This window comes from Apteryx rowi, unplaced genomic scaffold (assembly GCF_003343035.1).
Source record: "Apteryx rowi isolate R43461 unplaced genomic scaffold, aptRow1 scaffold_109, whole genome shotgun sequence".
Classification (NCBI taxonomy): Eukaryota; Metazoa; Chordata; class Aves; order Apterygiformes; family Apterygidae; genus Apteryx; species Apteryx rowi.
The window spans coordinates 55,136-73,017 of record NW_020447297.1 but is presented as its reverse complement, the minus strand read 5'-3'; the positions used below and the strand labels follow the sequence as shown (position 1 = coordinate 73,017).

The following is a 17,882-nucleotide window of genomic DNA, read 5'->3' as shown; positions in this document are numbered from 1 at the left end:
CTAGCCTGGTATCTGAGGATCCAAATGAACTGTGTCTGGACAACATCTCTTTTATACTCACTAGCTAGGAACCAAGAAATAGATTGTTTTCCTTCACATCTATGTACAAAGACACTAAATCAGGAGTTTAAGAACAAATCACTGCCCGCTTCTGAAGTGGGCACCAAGCACACAAACTCTCCCTTATCAATAAGGAGCAAAGTACCTCATTATTCACGCAGACCAAGTCCATCGTCTGTCCAAAAGCATCCGTGACTTTCTGCACCACTTCTTTGAATTTGACTGGTCTTGGAAACTGGATAATCCTGTATATGCAAATACAACAGCAGTCTCAAATTAGTAAAAGTAAACTAGAATTTCAGATTAGACTGACAGCTAAGCAAGGACCTATATTCTTCTGTCATCAAGCGCAAACCTTGCACCTTGTTTTTACGCTCATACAAATGCTGTTTGTCTGTATGCCCAAGAGGAGACTTGACCTACCCCGCAAGAATATCTACCCAAAATCTTAATATATCTCCTCTGCTCCTCCCCTACTGTGAGATATAGATTGGTAAGAAGGTAGGTTACATTGCTTTATTGGAGAAGCCCCAGGGTGATGCGCTTGTCAGTGATTTATCATCTCTGTTTTCAGCAAGTGGCTCTGAATAGGGAGGAGGGATGGCAGAGAGGATGGTGTGGTTTGACCTTCTGTGACCATCGCATGCAGCAGCTCTACAGGCACATATCAGCAGGTACGGTCTAGCGCTACACTGACATTACTTAGATTTTCTTTGGCTTTAACACGTACCTTAGAACATCAGTCTGCAAGYTTCCAGCCCTGTGTCCTGCCCTGCCACAGTCACCAAGTATCAAGCAGAGATGATTCCATGAAAATGTCAAGCAGGGAAGGGCGGGCAAGCTTTAACTCCCAGCTCTATTTTCATGGGACCTGTGCCCAAAATCTGGTTATCTTAAGTGTCATAGGCTACTAATCAAAGGACACATTTCTGTACCCTTGTAGCTGGGCTGCGGTTCAGCAGGGCTCAAGAGTTAGAAGGAGAGAAGGATCCAACTGTGTACCCTCTGTGCCTGGTAAGAGGCATTTAATGATTTCCAGCTAGGAACCACTTTGCCTGTGTGCAAATCCCAGGAGGTATTTGTGGCAAGTGGGATGACTAGGCAAGGCTCTTGCATATAAAATTGTAGCTGATTTCAGGGGAATGAATCCTGCTGTGAGCTCATCTGCAGCTGGCCAAGCCTGTAGGATGTTGCTGAGTAAAAAGGGTARTTTGTCCCTGCACCTGGAAAGGGACTGGGTTAGATACATACCTTTTCTCTCCCTCATATTCAAACTTGATCCTGACATTTCGCTGCTGAAAGAAAGAGGAGAAAACAGTTAGCTCCCAAACTGCGTCCCAGACTGACACGCAGATCCAAAGGTCACAGCAATTCTCAGGAAAACTCCCCTAACTCCAGTGGATGTCTGGTCTGGTCTATTTAGGGCCAGCTGCTTTCTGAACTCATGGACTTCAGGGAAGCTCCACGCTGCTGATAAAAGAACTTGCCAAAAAAATACAGTCTTGTGTAAATGAGTGGACACCCACTTGTCTGTAACTGCTAGTTTTAATAAACCGCATTAATACAAGAGCAAATTTTCAAATGCTCCAAACTCACTTGGGAACAATGCACTACTATCAAAGGGAAAAGCATGTTAAATGCCTATGTCCGATGCCGATCTTCAGTGCTCCCACTGGTTTTACCCCAGTGCTTTCTGTCTGGAAACCCAAAAAGCAAAGCTCAGGGGATGTTTAATAAAACACAGCAGCATTTGGAATGGAGAAGAACAAAGCAAAAGCTACCATCCTTTAATGGAAGTAGAGAGACAGCGTTGAGTTTTAAAAACCAACAGTGCTGTTTTTTCATTGTTATTCCTATTTTCTCAGGACCTACAGAATGCAAAGTGAATCAGGCATCAATATACACAGTAAATGCCCAAGCAATGTACTGACCCACTGCTCACCCTGAGAGAAACCATTCGATTTGCCCAAAGAAGAGCCAGCGGCATCCTGGGCAGACTGGGCACGCAGCTGTGCAGACGCCGCTCAAAGCCACTTCTCCCATCCTCTATTTGTGCCTGCTTGGCAGCAATCACAAGACCACAAGGAGCCTTTTCATTCATGCAGCTTCTCAGACCTCGCATTAGCCAAGCGTCCCCTTGGCTTGCGCCAAGAGTTTCCAGTGGTCTCAAGGCAGATCAAAAACCCCTTTGCTTCCCAGACCAGGTTCAGTGGCTCCAGTTAACCGGGGCTCTGTCCTGCTAATGCCCACAAGCCTCCCCAGTCGGTGGCTTTCTTTCCATGGAGAAGAGCACAGCGGGCGTAACAGCGGGGAGGAATCAGGCTCGCRCCGCCTGCATCTCAAAGGGACGGTCCCCGGACGGGTGGGTGACAGCCCTTCCTGAGCCAGGGCCTTATCTCTCRCCCTGGATTTCCAGCGCATGAAGGCACACTTTCCATCCTCGCCGAGGGAAAGCAGAGACGCAGCACAACCGCTTTGTCCCTAATGAGGAAAATGAGCTGGCCGGGAGTCCTCAGATTTATTTATAAACCGACAGCTCCCTGCGCGCTGCAAACACCCACCGAAGTTCAGGAAGTTGAGCCTAGAGGCCATTCGGTTGAAAAGCTTAAAAACCCTGGGAGATTCAGGGTAACGCTCTGTATCACCTAAAACTCGCCCTTTTCAGCTCTCCCCCGGCATACGCTGTGTTTGCAGACAGGACTGGAAGAACCAGTGCTGGGACCATCACGAAACGGGGCGTTCCAGCAGCGTTACGGGCCCGCGCTGACATCACCCCCGTATCTGCCGCCAGGTCTCCAGATCCACAAAATCTGGACAAACTCCAGGCTCGCTTCTACAACCAGGCCCAAACCTTAAACATACCAGACTAGCTCTCAAACCGTCCAAAATTCAAAAGGAGAAGAGACGACCAAAACCAAGCTGGGCTTGAAGGTCCAAATCATTCTAGAGAGACAGGCAGATATGGGTGCGATTCCTACCTCCAATGATCTGTTGGAGAGAAAAAGATGGGTCCTCTTATGTCAATTTTTATTTGCACATCAGTCTCTGAACAGGGCTTAGTTCACCTCTCCCGGCTGCCAGTCTGGATTCACTGCATGTAACTCCATAGAGTCCTTCTCCAAGGTGAGAGAAAAACCAGGGCAAGAAGCTTTCAAGGTTTGTCCTTCCAAAGGAGCAGGACACATAAGGGCAAAAGCTCGCGCCGCTCTGGCCTCGCCGCAGGAAACCTTTCAAAACCCAGGTTTCACTTTCAGCACAGAGCCGACCACGGCGCCGGACTGGGATCGAACATGCACTGCATGTTTACACCGAGCAAAACAACTTCTCAGACAAAAAAAAGTTTAAGAAACAGCTGGCGGCTGGAAAAGGTCGGAACACTTGTATAAAGCTCCAGAGGGAGAAGAAAAGAGGGGAGGGGAAAAAAAAGAAAAGAAAAAAAAAAAGGCTACATCCCTGCTGCATCCTTTTCTTCTACAGCTGATAGAAAACCCACTAACTGCTCCCTTCCTTCAAAGAAACTGAGCTCTTAAACCTGTAAGCATCTGAAAGAAGAAGAAAAATATATATATTTGTATATGTGTATACATACATTATGGGGAGTTGGCTACAGTTTTATTTGCAGTCTTCCCTTGGCTTGCTCAAGCTTTCGACCCACAGCTAAGGCTGAATCCATCACCATTACCAGGAACGAGGACTTTTTTTTTCCCCTTTAAAAAGAAGCTGGCAGTGCCCAAAGCCCTAGGAAGAGCGCAGGGTCCCAGAGGGAGGCAAAGAGCTTCCAATAAATAAATAAATAAATAAAATCGCAGGGGAGCAGACACTTATTTTGGCCATTTGAAACATCGAGGAATAGAGGAAAACAAAACCCCGCAGCCCCAGTTGCCTCCCCGCACCGTAACCCACCCAGAGGAGCCCCACAAACCCCAGGGGGGCCCTGCCCCACGGTGACGCTGCCCTGGTCCCGCTGGGGCAGCGCGGGGAGCTAAATCCCATTTCCCAGGGGCGGATTGGCTCTTGGGCCCACGCACGAGCGAGCGCGACAGCACGCAGGGAAAAAACAACAACAAAAAAAAGCGCTTCCAAACGAGCTGAATCACGCTCTTCTGCAGAGATCCCCCAGGAGCCAACTGCTGTTTGTAATARAAACGCACACGGAGCGCAGCAGGCTGGAAGCGGCTTTGGGGGGAACCGGAGGCAGCGCYGGTGGGTGCCAAGCATCCTCAAACAGGCAAAACACCCGCAGGGCCCAGGCGTCCTGAGCCAGCTGTGCCCGGCTGTGTCACTGCCCCACCGCTCGTTGCAGATGGGGATGGGACAACCGATTCTCCCGGGAAACAGGCAGCGAAGGCAAGAGCTCACGTGCAAAAGTCCTCCTGCGAGCAAGCACGGCACCCTGGGGCTACAGCTCCGCGCAYGGACGCACAGCACCGAGCACGCCGGCGCGATTTCTAGTTGCACGTGCGCACCCCGAGTTGGGGAATGCTCCGTGTCGGGGCGTGAGGGCAGGCAGGACGTCACCGCTTTGGATCCACCTTTTTTAATAACTCCCACTTTCCGCACGTGAAGCTGCCATGGTGCAAAACCCCGCGCCGGGTTGGGGTTTGAGTTCCAGTTGGACTTCATCCCGTCCTCTGCTCCTCCCAAATTCTGGCATTTTCAGAAACAGTGTTCTGGTCTGACCCCATCTCTACAGTTAGCTTTTAAAGCAGCTCTTGACAAACCTCGCTGGGAATAGCTTTGCCCRTGGTGGGACACCATGGGGACCGAGCCTTTCCATCCCTCCTTCCACCCAAACCAAAGGTTGCTTCCCAAACCAGCAGGTTCTGCCAACTCCAGAGTTAACCCTTCGCAGGTCAAGAAATGCAGGAACATCACCGCAAAGGGCCTGGGGCCTCCTCGGCCCTTGGCCGCTGCGTTTCAAGGGGAGCGAAGGGGCGCGGGGTGGAGAGAGGCTTGTCCCAGCTCTGCTCTCCCGCTGCTGCCTGACCTCAGGTGGCTGCTCTGCCTCAGTTTCCCCACTGGGTAAAATGGGGGCAATGAAAGGGACCCATTCCTGCATGGTGGAGGATAAGATGAGGAATTACTTTCACCTCTCTCGCACTTCCCACTTGTTGGCTTTGGAAACAACAAAGAAAAAAAACACACCAAACGCACAGAGCGCTTTGGCRTCCAAGTGTACGAGCTCTAGTCACCCCTCCGTACTAACTCAACGCGGTGGGTTTTCTCTCCCGCTTCTGGCTTCAGTCAAGAAAAATCAGCACCCCAGAGCCAGGCCGAGGGGGCTTCGCCGACTCGCGAGCGGTTTGAATTAGTTCTGCRCTTGCCGCTGCTTTTAGCGACGGGACATTCGTTACAAGCCAGACAGCTGGCCTGCATCCCGAAACCACAATAGGAGATGACTCATGGGCGTCATTAGGAATGATCCCCGCAGAGCCCCCCACGCTCTTCGGGTTATTCGGCAATCCGGCACAAAAAGGTTTTTGTCCGGGATTGCCCTCTTCTCCTTCCAGTGGGTGGGAGTTCCGAGGTATTCAGGTCCCCCTGGGTCCTTACAGCCCTTTTCCTCCCAAAAGAAGGCCCAGCCTGCGAGCAGCTCAGAGGTGACAGAAAGATGATGTCTAGGGGGTTCACTGCTCCCTGCTGCCCTGATATTTTTGTTTTACATAGCAGCACAACATGTTTATCCAACACCACCTACCTGGCAAGAGAGCTTTTTCCCAGGTGGATTTTTCCCAGGGATTATCACTTAGCACCCAAGTCAGCTCCACACACTGACACAGGAAAGCCTCTTGCTCAAATCCCTGAGCCTCCACTGCCTTTGCCATCTCCAGCTAAGCTTTTTGCCTCCAGTGCTGCTCTGGGTCCCTTGCTTCTGCCCTCCAGTGACAACCCTTGCAGCTCCCCTAGCAGAGACCCCTATCTTCGAGGTGAGATTTAGGGATCCCCATCATATTCCCCAGAGGGGATAATGCCAACTTGGCCAATGCCAACCTGGAGATCTAACAGATGAAGAGCCCTAGAACATRAGCTATATTTTATTCTATTTGTTAGCGTGCCTTGTCCTGCATCCAGCTTGCAAGAGAAAAGACGGTCGAGAGGTAATTTACTGAAAGAACAACTTCTAGGTCAGTCTGACATTTGTTGTCCTGTGTCTGGGAAAACATTCCTCCTAAAAATTGGACTTTACTGCCATGGGAGAGCTTGCAGTCAAAATTAATGCGGCAGAGGAATTGCTAGCTGTCATCAGCTGCGATAGAGGCCCCCGCCAATGCCTTGTCATTGCAGCAAGGCGCAGCACTGACAACCARCTTCGTACTGCTAGTTGCCAAGTGCTATTTATATGAATAAACGAATGTGCATATAAATAGACAGACACAAAATAAATGTTCACAATCGTTGCTTCCTTCTCCTCCATGCTTTTGTTTGGGTTTTCTAATTCCTTGTGGTCTCACTTCTTATCCCACTCATCTTTTTCATAAGTGAGCGCAATGTACATCTTTCTCATGCCATCTCCTCCTTCCTCTCTCTCCCACCACCTAAGAATGGAGCAACCGCTATACCCAAACTCCTCGGTCCGGTCAGGCCACAAGAGCAGCTGAAAGGACTCCTTCCAGGACATCAGAGGATGCAACAGAAATAATGTCAGGGCGATCTCTCCGTTCCCAGAGGATGACTCCCTTTTAAAGATGATGGCTTGCATGCAGCAGGACGAGGGCATCCACCTCCCTTCCTCTGCCTTGTTCTCAGCAGCCAAAGGGCAGCGTAACGCAATGGTTAGCGCGTTTGACCAGGGCTGGGGAGACTCGTGATGAGCTACCGCATCTGGTGCCAGTTCATTGGGCAATCTAAGAGAAGAAACTCTCCCCATCATGCCCCAGGTATTATTATACCCATTTCTGGCTTATTCTATCATGCAGCATTGGACATGCAGAAACTCAGCCTCAGTCCAAACCACATTGGCAAGGAGAGTACACCCCCCCCCCCAAAAAAAAAAAAGAAAGACTGCTTTTTAAACAATTTGTCTAAGGATAAGTTCACTACAAAAAAATGATCTGAAACAGATCTGTCAGTATCTTCAGGAAAAAATATTGTGTAGGACACACCAACATAGGCTACTTTCTTGCGTGGCCCAGCCTACGAGCAGTACTACGTGACAGGCTCAAAATTTCATCTTCTGTCAAGAGGGCTTGAAGGAACCACTGGGAGAGACAGATGAGATAGCACTTTTGTTGTGCTTCTCGGTAGATCAAAAAAATGCTGCAAGCCACAAAAAGACAGTTAGTCAACACATTCCTGTTTAAAATGTTTTTCAGTGGAAAACTGGAACACTGATTAAAGGATTCCCCTGCCTCAGAAAAGTATTTCTTTCCACAGAAGCTTTTTTTTTTTTTAAATCTAAAAACTGAATGTCCAGAACCCAAGTATTTCAGTGTGAATGTGTTGCTGCAGGGCCTCATAGAAATCTCATTGCTGATGTCCCTTAAGAGGAGAATTTAGATGTCTAAATGCCCCACAGCTCACCCTTCCTCTCCAGGGAGACCGTGTAGTGCATCCTTCAGCCCAACCAAGCAACCTGGTCAAGCAGAAAACTGGGAACACCAAGTACCAAAGGAACAACCAGCCCCAGGGATAACAGCAGCATTTCCAAAGCAATCTTTTCCCCCGCCAAATTCTTTGCTGAAAACGAGGAAAAAAACAAGTGTCCCAAACAAGTCAATTAAAACTTTCTGAGCTGCAAACATGAACCAAGTCCCCAGTAATTCCACCTCCTTCGGCCCCTCCCCACCTCACAGACAAGACTCGATCATCCCGCGAGCCAGACTTGTTCCAGCTAGTCCAGCTAAGTGAAGCAACAATTCAGCACACTCCAACGCCCTTCATCTCGTGGGGCCGGTCGGTCTGAATCCTCAGCCCCGGATACGAGAGGAGCAGGACACTGACTGTTTGCGCCTCCTCCATCACAGAGCTCTGAGTAACTCTGAGCCCGCAGCTATAGCTGGTCTGGTTACAGGTAAAAAGATAAAATCATGAAAGAGGTAATGCTTTCCCGAGCACCAATGCCATAATTGGGAAGAACATTTTGATCCTCAGCATAATAAAATTAAATGCAAGTGGCAGCCAACAACCCTAAAGCTTTTATCAGAGAACAACATAACCCTACTGGTGATCTATAAATGAAGATAAGGAATGGATGGGTTGCGAATGCAAGATTCTTCTACAATTTTATGTAACTTTTGTACTTAATGATTCACCCAATGAAAATTTACTTTCCTTGTTTCCAACTAAGTATCTGGTTAACTGTATATATGCAGTGTTTATAGTTACAGCTTTCAAAAATGACAGCAGGAATTTTCTCCCTTTGCAAAAAAAAAAAAAAAAAAGCAAATATGTTATTTAAGAAAAGTCTCAAAAGCTTTGCTTTCCCCAAAGCATCCTGAGATGGCTTGGTATGGTCCCCACCCATCAACTAGCAGCAAATGCTACCCTCAGAGCCAGCCCAGGCTGTGCTGGATTGTCCGATTTGCCTGCAGCTGCAGAAAGCCAACTCCAAATTTCTCTGGTCTGTTTTGTAAACATCTCGGATGTATTTCAGCATGAGCTGAACACAACCCCAGTGATTCAACTTGGACAGCTGCTACCTCCAGGACACACTTTTAAACAGACGGGCAACGTGCGCATGTGTTTTCATCTGCCTGTGTCTAGGAAGTCTACAGGGATTCAGGAAAAGTATTTTTCTCTTCGGCATCCAGAGTTGTTACTAGCACAAGTGCCACTAAAATATGCCTGACAATTGCAAATGACAGTTTGTTTTCTTGCTTGCTAGGCCCTCAGTGACTGTCAAGCTGATTACAAGCTTATTCAAAGCCACAGCACTAGAAGTGGAATTCCAAGGGGATTTGACTGTATATATGTCTCCAACAGCTCGCTGGTCTTTTATTTTATTTATTTATTTATTTTTATTTTTTGGTATTTTGACAACTGAATTCTTTCTTCACAATCTTAGTGTTTTATGGCATTTGTTCCATATGCAAATAAGATATTAAATCCACCTCGGCTCTTATGTCAGTGTCAGTGGATAACTTCTCACATTGCCCAAGGGGCGTTTTTTGCTCAGCAAATCAAAACTGTATGTATAGCAGGGCCAAAGTGTTTGGGATTAGGAACATAAAGATAAACATCAGTAATTAATATTTAAACACTTTATGTAAGACTGACATTCTTCCTCCCAAAAGAGGCTGGGTGTCTACAGCTCAAAGTTGGCAGTCTACCCTTAAACTATCCGGCGTATAATATTTATCATGCACACATTCTAATCCCATCAACACTGTCAATAAGTAATTGAGTAATGCAAATCTTAAAACTGCATAGCCTGTAACAGTTCTACTAGATTTAGTGCTACATAAGAGAAAGAAGTGCCTTGGGGTGGGATTTGAGATTTAGGACGAGTTTCGGGCTCATATATTTAGGTATGATTTTTGGGGTCACACTCCTCCATCTCCCCTCTGTGACACAGCCTCTTGCACTGTGCTGCAACGGTACCAAACATCCACATCCTGCAGCTCTGGGGAAAAGCATCTGCTGTCTCCTCGTGGCACCTCACTGGCAATATCGCAAGTCCTAGTTCTGCCACCATCATCACCAGGCCCACCTCTTACACGGGCTCTACTCCAGCAGAGCCAAACTCTGCCGGAGTTTGTGGAGGACTCCAGAGACATCTTACCTGTTTGCCAGAGTGGACACTGTTTTTATTCCTGTTGTTGTCCAGCAGCCCCCCACATTTGCCCAATGCTGCCAAATCCTTCATAATAGAGTTCAGAGCTTCTTCTGCATCTGCAAAAGAAGGAGAGACAACTGAAGCAGGCCAGGCAGCTTTGCCCTCAAAGGCACTGAGCAGAAACACAAGGCTACACACGCAGTCTTTCAACCCAAATGGTTCATAGTCCTGATGCCCAGCCTTCCTACTGCAGAGGCATTCAAAGACACCTCAGCACAACCCCTCCAAGCCCACTGCATGCCTGAAATACAGGTTTCTTCATCACAGGAGAGACAGAGCTCCCCAGAAAAGCCATTAGCTGAGCACAGGCTGCCACCACCTCAACAGCTCCTGCGTCCTGCAGCCTACGCCTGCTGCCCACCAGGCCCTTGGGAGAGGCACCCATAGGCTAAATGTTCTGTCCTGAGGGCTGGATCCCATCTGAGAGCTACAAGCTGGGTGCTCCATAGGACAGCAACCTTTTGGGACCCAGCGAGCTCGCACAGCAAGTGATGGAGAACAACCTGGTTCTTCATCTCCTCTTCATTACCAAGACTTAATTTAAGACACTTGAGAGCCACAGTGGGTTGTCAGAACTGGAGTCAGTGGTAAATGAGGGGAGAGGACAAGAAACCCACCAGAAAAAGGCAACAAAATCTGACCATTGAGGATGGAAGAGACGTGCGCTGAGAGCACATATGGCATTTCTGATTTCTGCTGTAACATGAAGAATTTTGGTTCACTCATTTGGTCTGAAACCAATCTGTGCCTTTTTAACTCTTTCACATCTACGGCCATGGTCTCTTAAAGAAGCTATAAACTATTGCATTGGGAAATACCAACTACAAGCAGTAAAAGACCAGTTAAGGACCCAGGGCATAGTATACCCATTTGGAGGGAGTGACAACCTGTTGCATGCTGCCATGCTCATGATACAGTTAAGAGGGGCAGGCATTAGGCACCTGCAGCTTATTATTGTATAAATACAAATACAGCTACTGCATTTTGTGTAAAACCAGGTGTCTCCAGGAACAGAGCCTGCAGATCTAACTCAAAGTCTGCAAATACGTGAGGATCACAAAACTATACAAAATCACATGGGGCTGGGTCCAAATACTGAGGTTCATTCCCCAGGGAGAAAACATTCCCTGGATCCTCATGCTCAGATACAGCACCACCTCCTCTTTTTCTGCTCTTCTTCTGTCACGTGTGGCTAGGTTATCTCAGGACTGAACCTGCAACAAAAAGGGACTTCTCAGGCATGCCGTGTACCCAGAGCCATCTCATTAGAGAAACAAGGGAAAAAAAACAGGGGAGAAAGTGTTTAAAATCCAGGGTCCTTTCCATTTTAGAGCTCAGAAAATAATTTTCTTGCAGCATACAACGTGTGTACGTGTGTGTGTGTATTTTTATATATATATAAAATATTATATATATATATATTWTATATATATATATATATATAAAGCACATGTATAAATATATATTGACAGTGCAATTCCACTCTCCCTCCATCTTTCCCTTTCCATTGAAAACAGGCAGGGGAGGGAGCATAGCATGAAACGCTACAATATAGCATTGAAGAAAATGTAAAAAAGACAGAAACAAGCAAAAACAAAACAAACAAAAAACAACCAACAAATCAAAAAACCACCACACTTTCATTTCTAGTTCAGGAAAGAACAAAAGACCTAGAATTTTCCCCTACTTTTTTTTTTTTCCTCCCTAAAAGGGACCTCTGGGGAAAAGAATATTTTTCCAGAGAGATTTTTGTCGTAGGAAAAAATAAAAAAATAAAAACTTAAAAAAAAAGCAATAAAAATAAAAATAATAAAAATACCCACACACTGCCCTCCAGGAATTTTCCACCAAAAAAAACCCCCTCTCCCCACATTTTTTCCTTTCCAGGCCAAGTGACAATACGACTTTCCTAAACTTGCTGCCCTGGTGCATCATCCACAACCTCACAACCGAGCAGGGCTCTCACCTGCCACCACAGAGCCAGGCTGCTGCTAGCGAAAACCCTTGGACGGCCACCGCTCCCCCATTTTTGGGGACACCCATGGATGTGCCCAGCAGGGTCTGCAAAGAGACTAATTTCGGGCTAAGTCACGGATGCCCTGCAACCATATCCCAGGACAACAGACAGGAACAGKGGAGCACTTTAATTCAGGACAGTCACCCAGTTTGTCCCCGGTCTTTCTTTAGGGACACGGGGACTCTGAGGACGCAGACAGAGCTGCTTCATAAGCAGCTGGTGACAGGTCTACAGCATCATCCTGGGATTTCCGTTTTTCTTGAAAACCTAGAGGGGTTTCTGATGTTCAGTAAGGACTGGGTTTATATTGCATTTTCCTCAATGTTGTAACTGTGTTTTTCCTCCAGTACCTGCACATCAATTTTGTCAAGACTTTTAGCATTTTGAGTTTGTCAGATTTAGATTTAAAAATTAATGGTGCTATGCCCCCACCAGCATGAGGGTGAAAGCCTAAGAAAAGCCAAGGTAAGAGTCTGCCAGGAGCTTCCTTTTGCTGCTCTCCCAACGTTGCAAAGCGAGAAGTGTCCACTCACTCTCAGTAACTGGCTAAATTTAACCCATTTGCAGAAAGGCTCAACTGTCCATTTAAGTAGCCTACAACCAGGAATATAAAAAACAGGCCCTACCTGTCCTGAACCAAGTCCCAGAAGGAAAAAGAAGAAATGAAAAGATATTTCTTACATTTAGGCTGTCAACTCAGCCTCTTTGCTCCTCCATCTACTAAAAAGCAGACGCTAAAGAGCATTCTGAAGAGCATTTGAGCATTTATTTTTTCTCCACTTGCCAAAAACATGAAATACAAATCCATGCCATGAGAATTGCTACAACAYGAGATAAGAAAACTTCTTCCTATACAAGCATGAAAGGTTGTTTTCTGCTACTGGAGCATGAAGCATCTGCATATCAGAGCACAGTTTTTCAGCACAAGCAGAAATAAATTATAGTCGTGTGTTTTTTAGTCCGAGCGAGCTGCAATGTCAGAGCGACTAGAGCCGAACCCCCAACTGTTCAAAACAAAGCAAAGAAACCTCACACCATGCTCCGAAGCAGCATCGGAGCAGGAACAGAATTTGCATCATCAATTGCAAAACGGACGTTTCCCTGTGCTCTTCCTGACAGCTTCGCACAGGGCCTGATGCTTTCCAGACAAGTTCTCTTGCCCATTCTAATTGCCGCTCTCAGGGTCTCCAAGCTGACTCCCTGGAAGGGTGGAGAACTTTGTTCCATGGAAACGAGCAACCAGCTCAGCCAGTTCAGTCGAAATTCAAGCAAGCACTGAAGCTCACTGGATAATTAAATCCAAATGCCGCTCCCAAGTCTCTTCAGCGAAAGGCGTGTCATACACTGCTTGCTTTCCGTTCGGCTTGCTTCGAGCAAGCGGAGGGCGCAAGCTGGATGGCTCTCCCCAGGGGGAACTGCCAGGAACCCATGCCCAAGGGATGTGCAAGATCAGGTTCTCCTGATCTGCTGTTGGGAGGACCTGGATAGGCCTCAGACTTGTGAAAAGGCAGCATTGAGACTGTGCAGCTAACAGCTCTTCCCTGGATTTTTGTCACATCTCCAGAGCAAAACAACTGCGAGTTACACAATACCAATGAAGTAGCCCGCAGAGCTCAGACGAACTCAAAGGCTCCGGGAAACCCATGACTTTACACAGCGTGGGCAGGTTCTTGCTCCTGAACAACCTTCTGGCCCAGCGTCGCTCTCATGCCTTTATTGTACAAATTCACATAGCAGAGCGGCAGGTTGACAGAAAGAATTGCTTGTAAAATGAAGCCAACTCTTTCTTTTTTACATGCAAGGCATGTAAACAGAAACACTTCTGCTATGGAAGATCAGGACAAGTTAAAACTGATTACAGAGCCAATAACACTATGGCACCAGAATCAGCTGTGTCTGGCACTGTCCCTCTGTCCCTAGTGTGCCTCTTGATTCACCCTCTTCCCTTATTTTCAGCCATTTCTCCTACTAGTGAATTCATTATTCCCTAATTCTCGTCAACACCTCAATTTTGCACTTTTTAAATCACCTTCCTGTGACAGCAAAACTCATTCAATCATGCTGCCAGCCCACCCCTAAAAATCAAGGACCACTTTCAACCAAATATAATAGAGGTCTAGCGGTCTCAAAGAAATTAATTTCCCAAAGATTTGGAGGGAGGGGAAAGCTGAATATCCACAGACAGATAGAGGAGAGAAACACAAAGAAGAAATCAGCCAAGAGCACTTCTGAGGAGCAATAACTAGCTGGGCCACCAGTACACACAGCTCCAAACCAGCTACAGACCACGGTACCTTTATGTCCTGCCAAAAGAGAAGACACAGAGGGATCTAGCGATGCAGTGGGAGCTACAGGGGACACAGGAGGGAGCTACGGGAAGCAGGGAAGAGATGGAYGGGACAGCAAGAGACACTGAAGGGAAATGTTATTAACGGGGCACAGGCAGAGAGAAAGCATAGGAGATGCTGAATGCACGTCTACAGGAATCAAGCGACCTTAGTGACATTGCTCGGTGAAAATCTGGTTTAATTTGCAGATTGCCCTACAGCAGTGTGGAGGCTTTTAATCCTCACCAGATGAGGGTGTGTGTGTTTTCTGCTATAGCATCACCTACGTGGTTTGTAGGTTGTGGCGTTCACGCCAAAGTGAAGTTCATGAGCCCAGTGTAAATCCAAGCAGTTTCAGTCTATAAACAAAGTAGAATTGGAGCCAAAGGAATTCAAGGACTATGTTCACGATTCAGTGATCGAAATCACTTTTACCCAAGATGTTGAGTACCTACAGCTCTGATTATTGCATCCCATTCCCATGCATGTCTCCTGCTACCCAGATGCATTGTCCTTCCCTGAGAAGGAAGGTATGTTTTGTGTTTCTAATAAAGTCCCCTGACCCATTTTGGAAGGATCTTGCATCAAAGCCTGCGCACCTCATCCTCTCAACAAGTTTTCAGTTCTGTGAGCTGTTAAGACCCGCAGGTTCCAAGTGCTACCAATGCGAGTTTAGAATATTCAGCACTTGGCAGAATCAACCACGAAGTAAAATCCATTCCATTCAAAAAGCTGCAACATGACACATCTCTGTCCTTCAGATACATGTTTCCGGAGCTGCTAAACAGCTTCAGTTCCACCGTGCRTGCAAAAGAGAGGAACCTGGAGTTTCAGTCTTAGTAGAGTAGGCTCACTTCTGAATGAAAAAAAAAAGGCAGAAATACTGAACCTGAAGGTCAACACGGACCACCCAAAACAATTCGACAGTCAAGAGAGAAAGYAAATGAAGAAGGGACAACGGAATAATTTAGCTGTGTTCAGATGGTCTAGACAGTACTGTTATTGTTGGCTTCACTAATAGGTCATTACTAAGAGGCAGCTTAGGGTAGTTCCATGAAGYCGCTGCCATCAACAATGCAAAAAATAAAAAGCACCGGCTGTACAAAGCATACAAAAGAGGCTTCAGAAGTAAAACAGAGTCTGGTAAAAACAGTTTGATTTCAGCCTCTCTCTCAGGGCTTCGTCTGGGAAAAGTCCGGGAAAAATCCTGGGTGTTGCAGAAGGGCAGAATACTGTCTTTTGAGTCATCGCTGAACCAAGGCTGTAGCATGCAGCTAAGGGGCTGCATGTTGTCATATACACTTCCGCTTGGATCAAACATAAAACCACAGCCGTGACCACTTGTGGTCACTGAAGATCCCACTGTGCTTTTCGCAACCGTGGTGTTGATAGTCCAGCTCAGTCGCTCAGCCGGTGTAAATTCCAGCGGCACCCTCCATCGCTAGCATCCACCTCTCAGAAAGGCAACGCAACTACTGGGTATATTCCCAAGAGGAGGGACGAGTTCTGCTAAGGCTGAGGCTTACAGACCAGAAACCCGAAGGGAGAAAGGGATGAGGAAAGGATGGGAAGCCTCACACAAATGCCATCATCTTCAGTAAAAGCCTGTTCAAACCCACAGTTTGAATATACAGTGAAAAATAATCAAATGTAATAAGACATAATGAAAAGAAGTAAGGAACCACACAACTTAACCACATGATCCAACAATCTTAACTTTGGCCTCTGAAGGACCTCAGCCTGTCATTTTCTAAAATACATATTTTTGGATTAACTGATTTAAGGCATTCAGGTATTTATCATTTACCAAAAAGATGCCTCAACTGAAACACAAGATCCACTACCTCAGCACCACTCAGTATCCTGCAAAGGACAGTCCCTGTCCTGATGGGCTTTCAGATAAACAGTCAGAGGAGAAGAGAGATGAGTTGTTATTTATGTCCTGTTTTAAAGATGAGAAACTGAGACAGACAAGTCTTGACCAAGATTGCACCAGACTGCAGCCAGAACTAAATACATAAATGGATTTTAAATCCAGAAAGGACCTAACTTGCTCTAGCCTTCCTCACTGCAAAGGTCACAGAAATTCATTTAGCAGTGTCTACATCATGACCTTGACCTGGGATCAAGCAAAATGATTTCTTTTGGAAAGTTGTCCAGAAAATCTGTTTGAAGAGTGCTTCACGTACTAACTCCAATACTCTCACCATAAATATCTTTCTAGATTCCTGTTCGAGTATAGCTAGCTTCATATTCTACTCATTAGATCTTGATACGCCTGTATCTTTTAGAGACCTCTGCTAACAGAAACTTTCCCCCTCATCACCTGCAGGCATGTAGACTATGATCCAATGCCCTTTTAACCCCTCTTCATGTAACTAAACGAACTGGAAACACATTGATTCTTAGGTTCGAGCAGCCCTTATTTCATTCCTGTAGCTACTATTCCTGTAGTTGGCCACTGTTCTTTTATCTCTGTAAATAGCACAGCACACAGTCTGAGTACCTTTCTCTTTAGTGCAATGTTCAATGGCAATAACACCTCTTTATTTGTGGTTGCAGTGTGAGAATGGGGCAACAGCAAACTTGTCCCACACATTACAGCAACCGGACCACGAGCAATCCGGAGTGCCCACTACCTTTATCAGAAGGTCAATGTTCTATCAGCCCTGGGTTTGCTTTTCTGGTCCAGGGAACCAGACAGCGCTAACCTCCTGCACGAAGCAGGTTTCAAAGAACCTGCTTGTGAAAACAAATGACGTCCTTCCTCCAAAAGCCAGCAGGGGACGTGAGCTTGGAGATAAGGCTCTTACTGATGAAAAAATATCATCCCAGCTGGGGAAAGGCAGAGTTTCTTCAGCAGCTACAGACACCTTCAGCAGATATGTATTGCCACTGACATATCTAGCCGGCAAATAGCTGAAGGGATCAGGTAGTAACTACTATCACAGTGACCATCCCAGTCAATACTAGGAAGGAGACCAGGGACCTCCTGAGCTAGAAGCACAAGCTCAAGGTATAAACCAAAGAGCATGGCTTGGACCATAACAAGCCCCTAGGCAAGTACAGGGAGGGGATCTAGATGCAGCCCGCTACAAATACACTCTGCAACCCATCCCCCTTAAAAGCACCATCTTAAAAGCACTTGTCTCCCTTAAAAATAACCTGTGGCAAAGCAGATTGCTGTATGCATCCATCTAGTGACAGAGATGCAGATGATCCTCAATTTAAATTAAACCCACATGCCACTAACCAGAGCAAGCAGCATTCAGTATCTGATAAAGAGGGAAATTATCCCATTAACCTCGCCCAGTTCAGATTGCTATATACTGTAGCAGCCCCCAGTGCGGCACCTTCCCTTTGCAAGTCAGCAAAGGCTTGCAAGCAGCTGGATCCTGCTGTCCTTCACCCTCTTAAAACCCCACCCAAGAGATGGCAAGGTCACCCCTGCGCATGACTCGAGGGCAGAGCAYGGCCCAGCAGGTCGCACACCAGGAAGCAAGGAAAGACCCTCCTGATAAGCAGGGTTTCTTGGCAGGAGTTTGCTCACTGACGTCTTCAGCGTAGGACACATGCAAATCTCACGTTGATAAACTAATGCTGGGAGGTACTGAGGTTTCTTGACAGCACATTTCTCCTAACCAAGGAATGATGATGCTGAAGGCCACACCTTCCGATACCAATGCTAACTAAATTGTTTGTG

At 46.7% G+C, this 17,882-nt stretch overlaps 1 protein-coding gene across 2 annotated transcripts in view; it reads right to left on the bottom strand.

Moving 5' to 3' along the window:
• The window catches only part of LOC112969323 (mitogen-activated protein kinase kinase kinase 3-like), a 68,560-nt gene that overhangs the window by 31,383 nt on the left and 19,295 nt on the right, over positions 1-17,882 (bottom strand). The window contains exons 3-5 of one of the 2 annotated variants that reach the window (XM_026072514.1): positions 9,782-9,891; positions 1,312-1,355; positions 206-305 (exon numbers count right to left, since the gene is read on the bottom strand). In XM_026072514.1, the coding sequence (XP_025928299.1) occupies positions 206-305; positions 1,312-1,355; positions 9,782-9,891 (254 nt within the window). The remainder of the gene's footprint in view (positions 1-205; positions 306-1,311; positions 1,356-9,781; positions 9,892-17,882) is intronic. The other variant, XM_026072525.1, reaches the window with a different exon arrangement.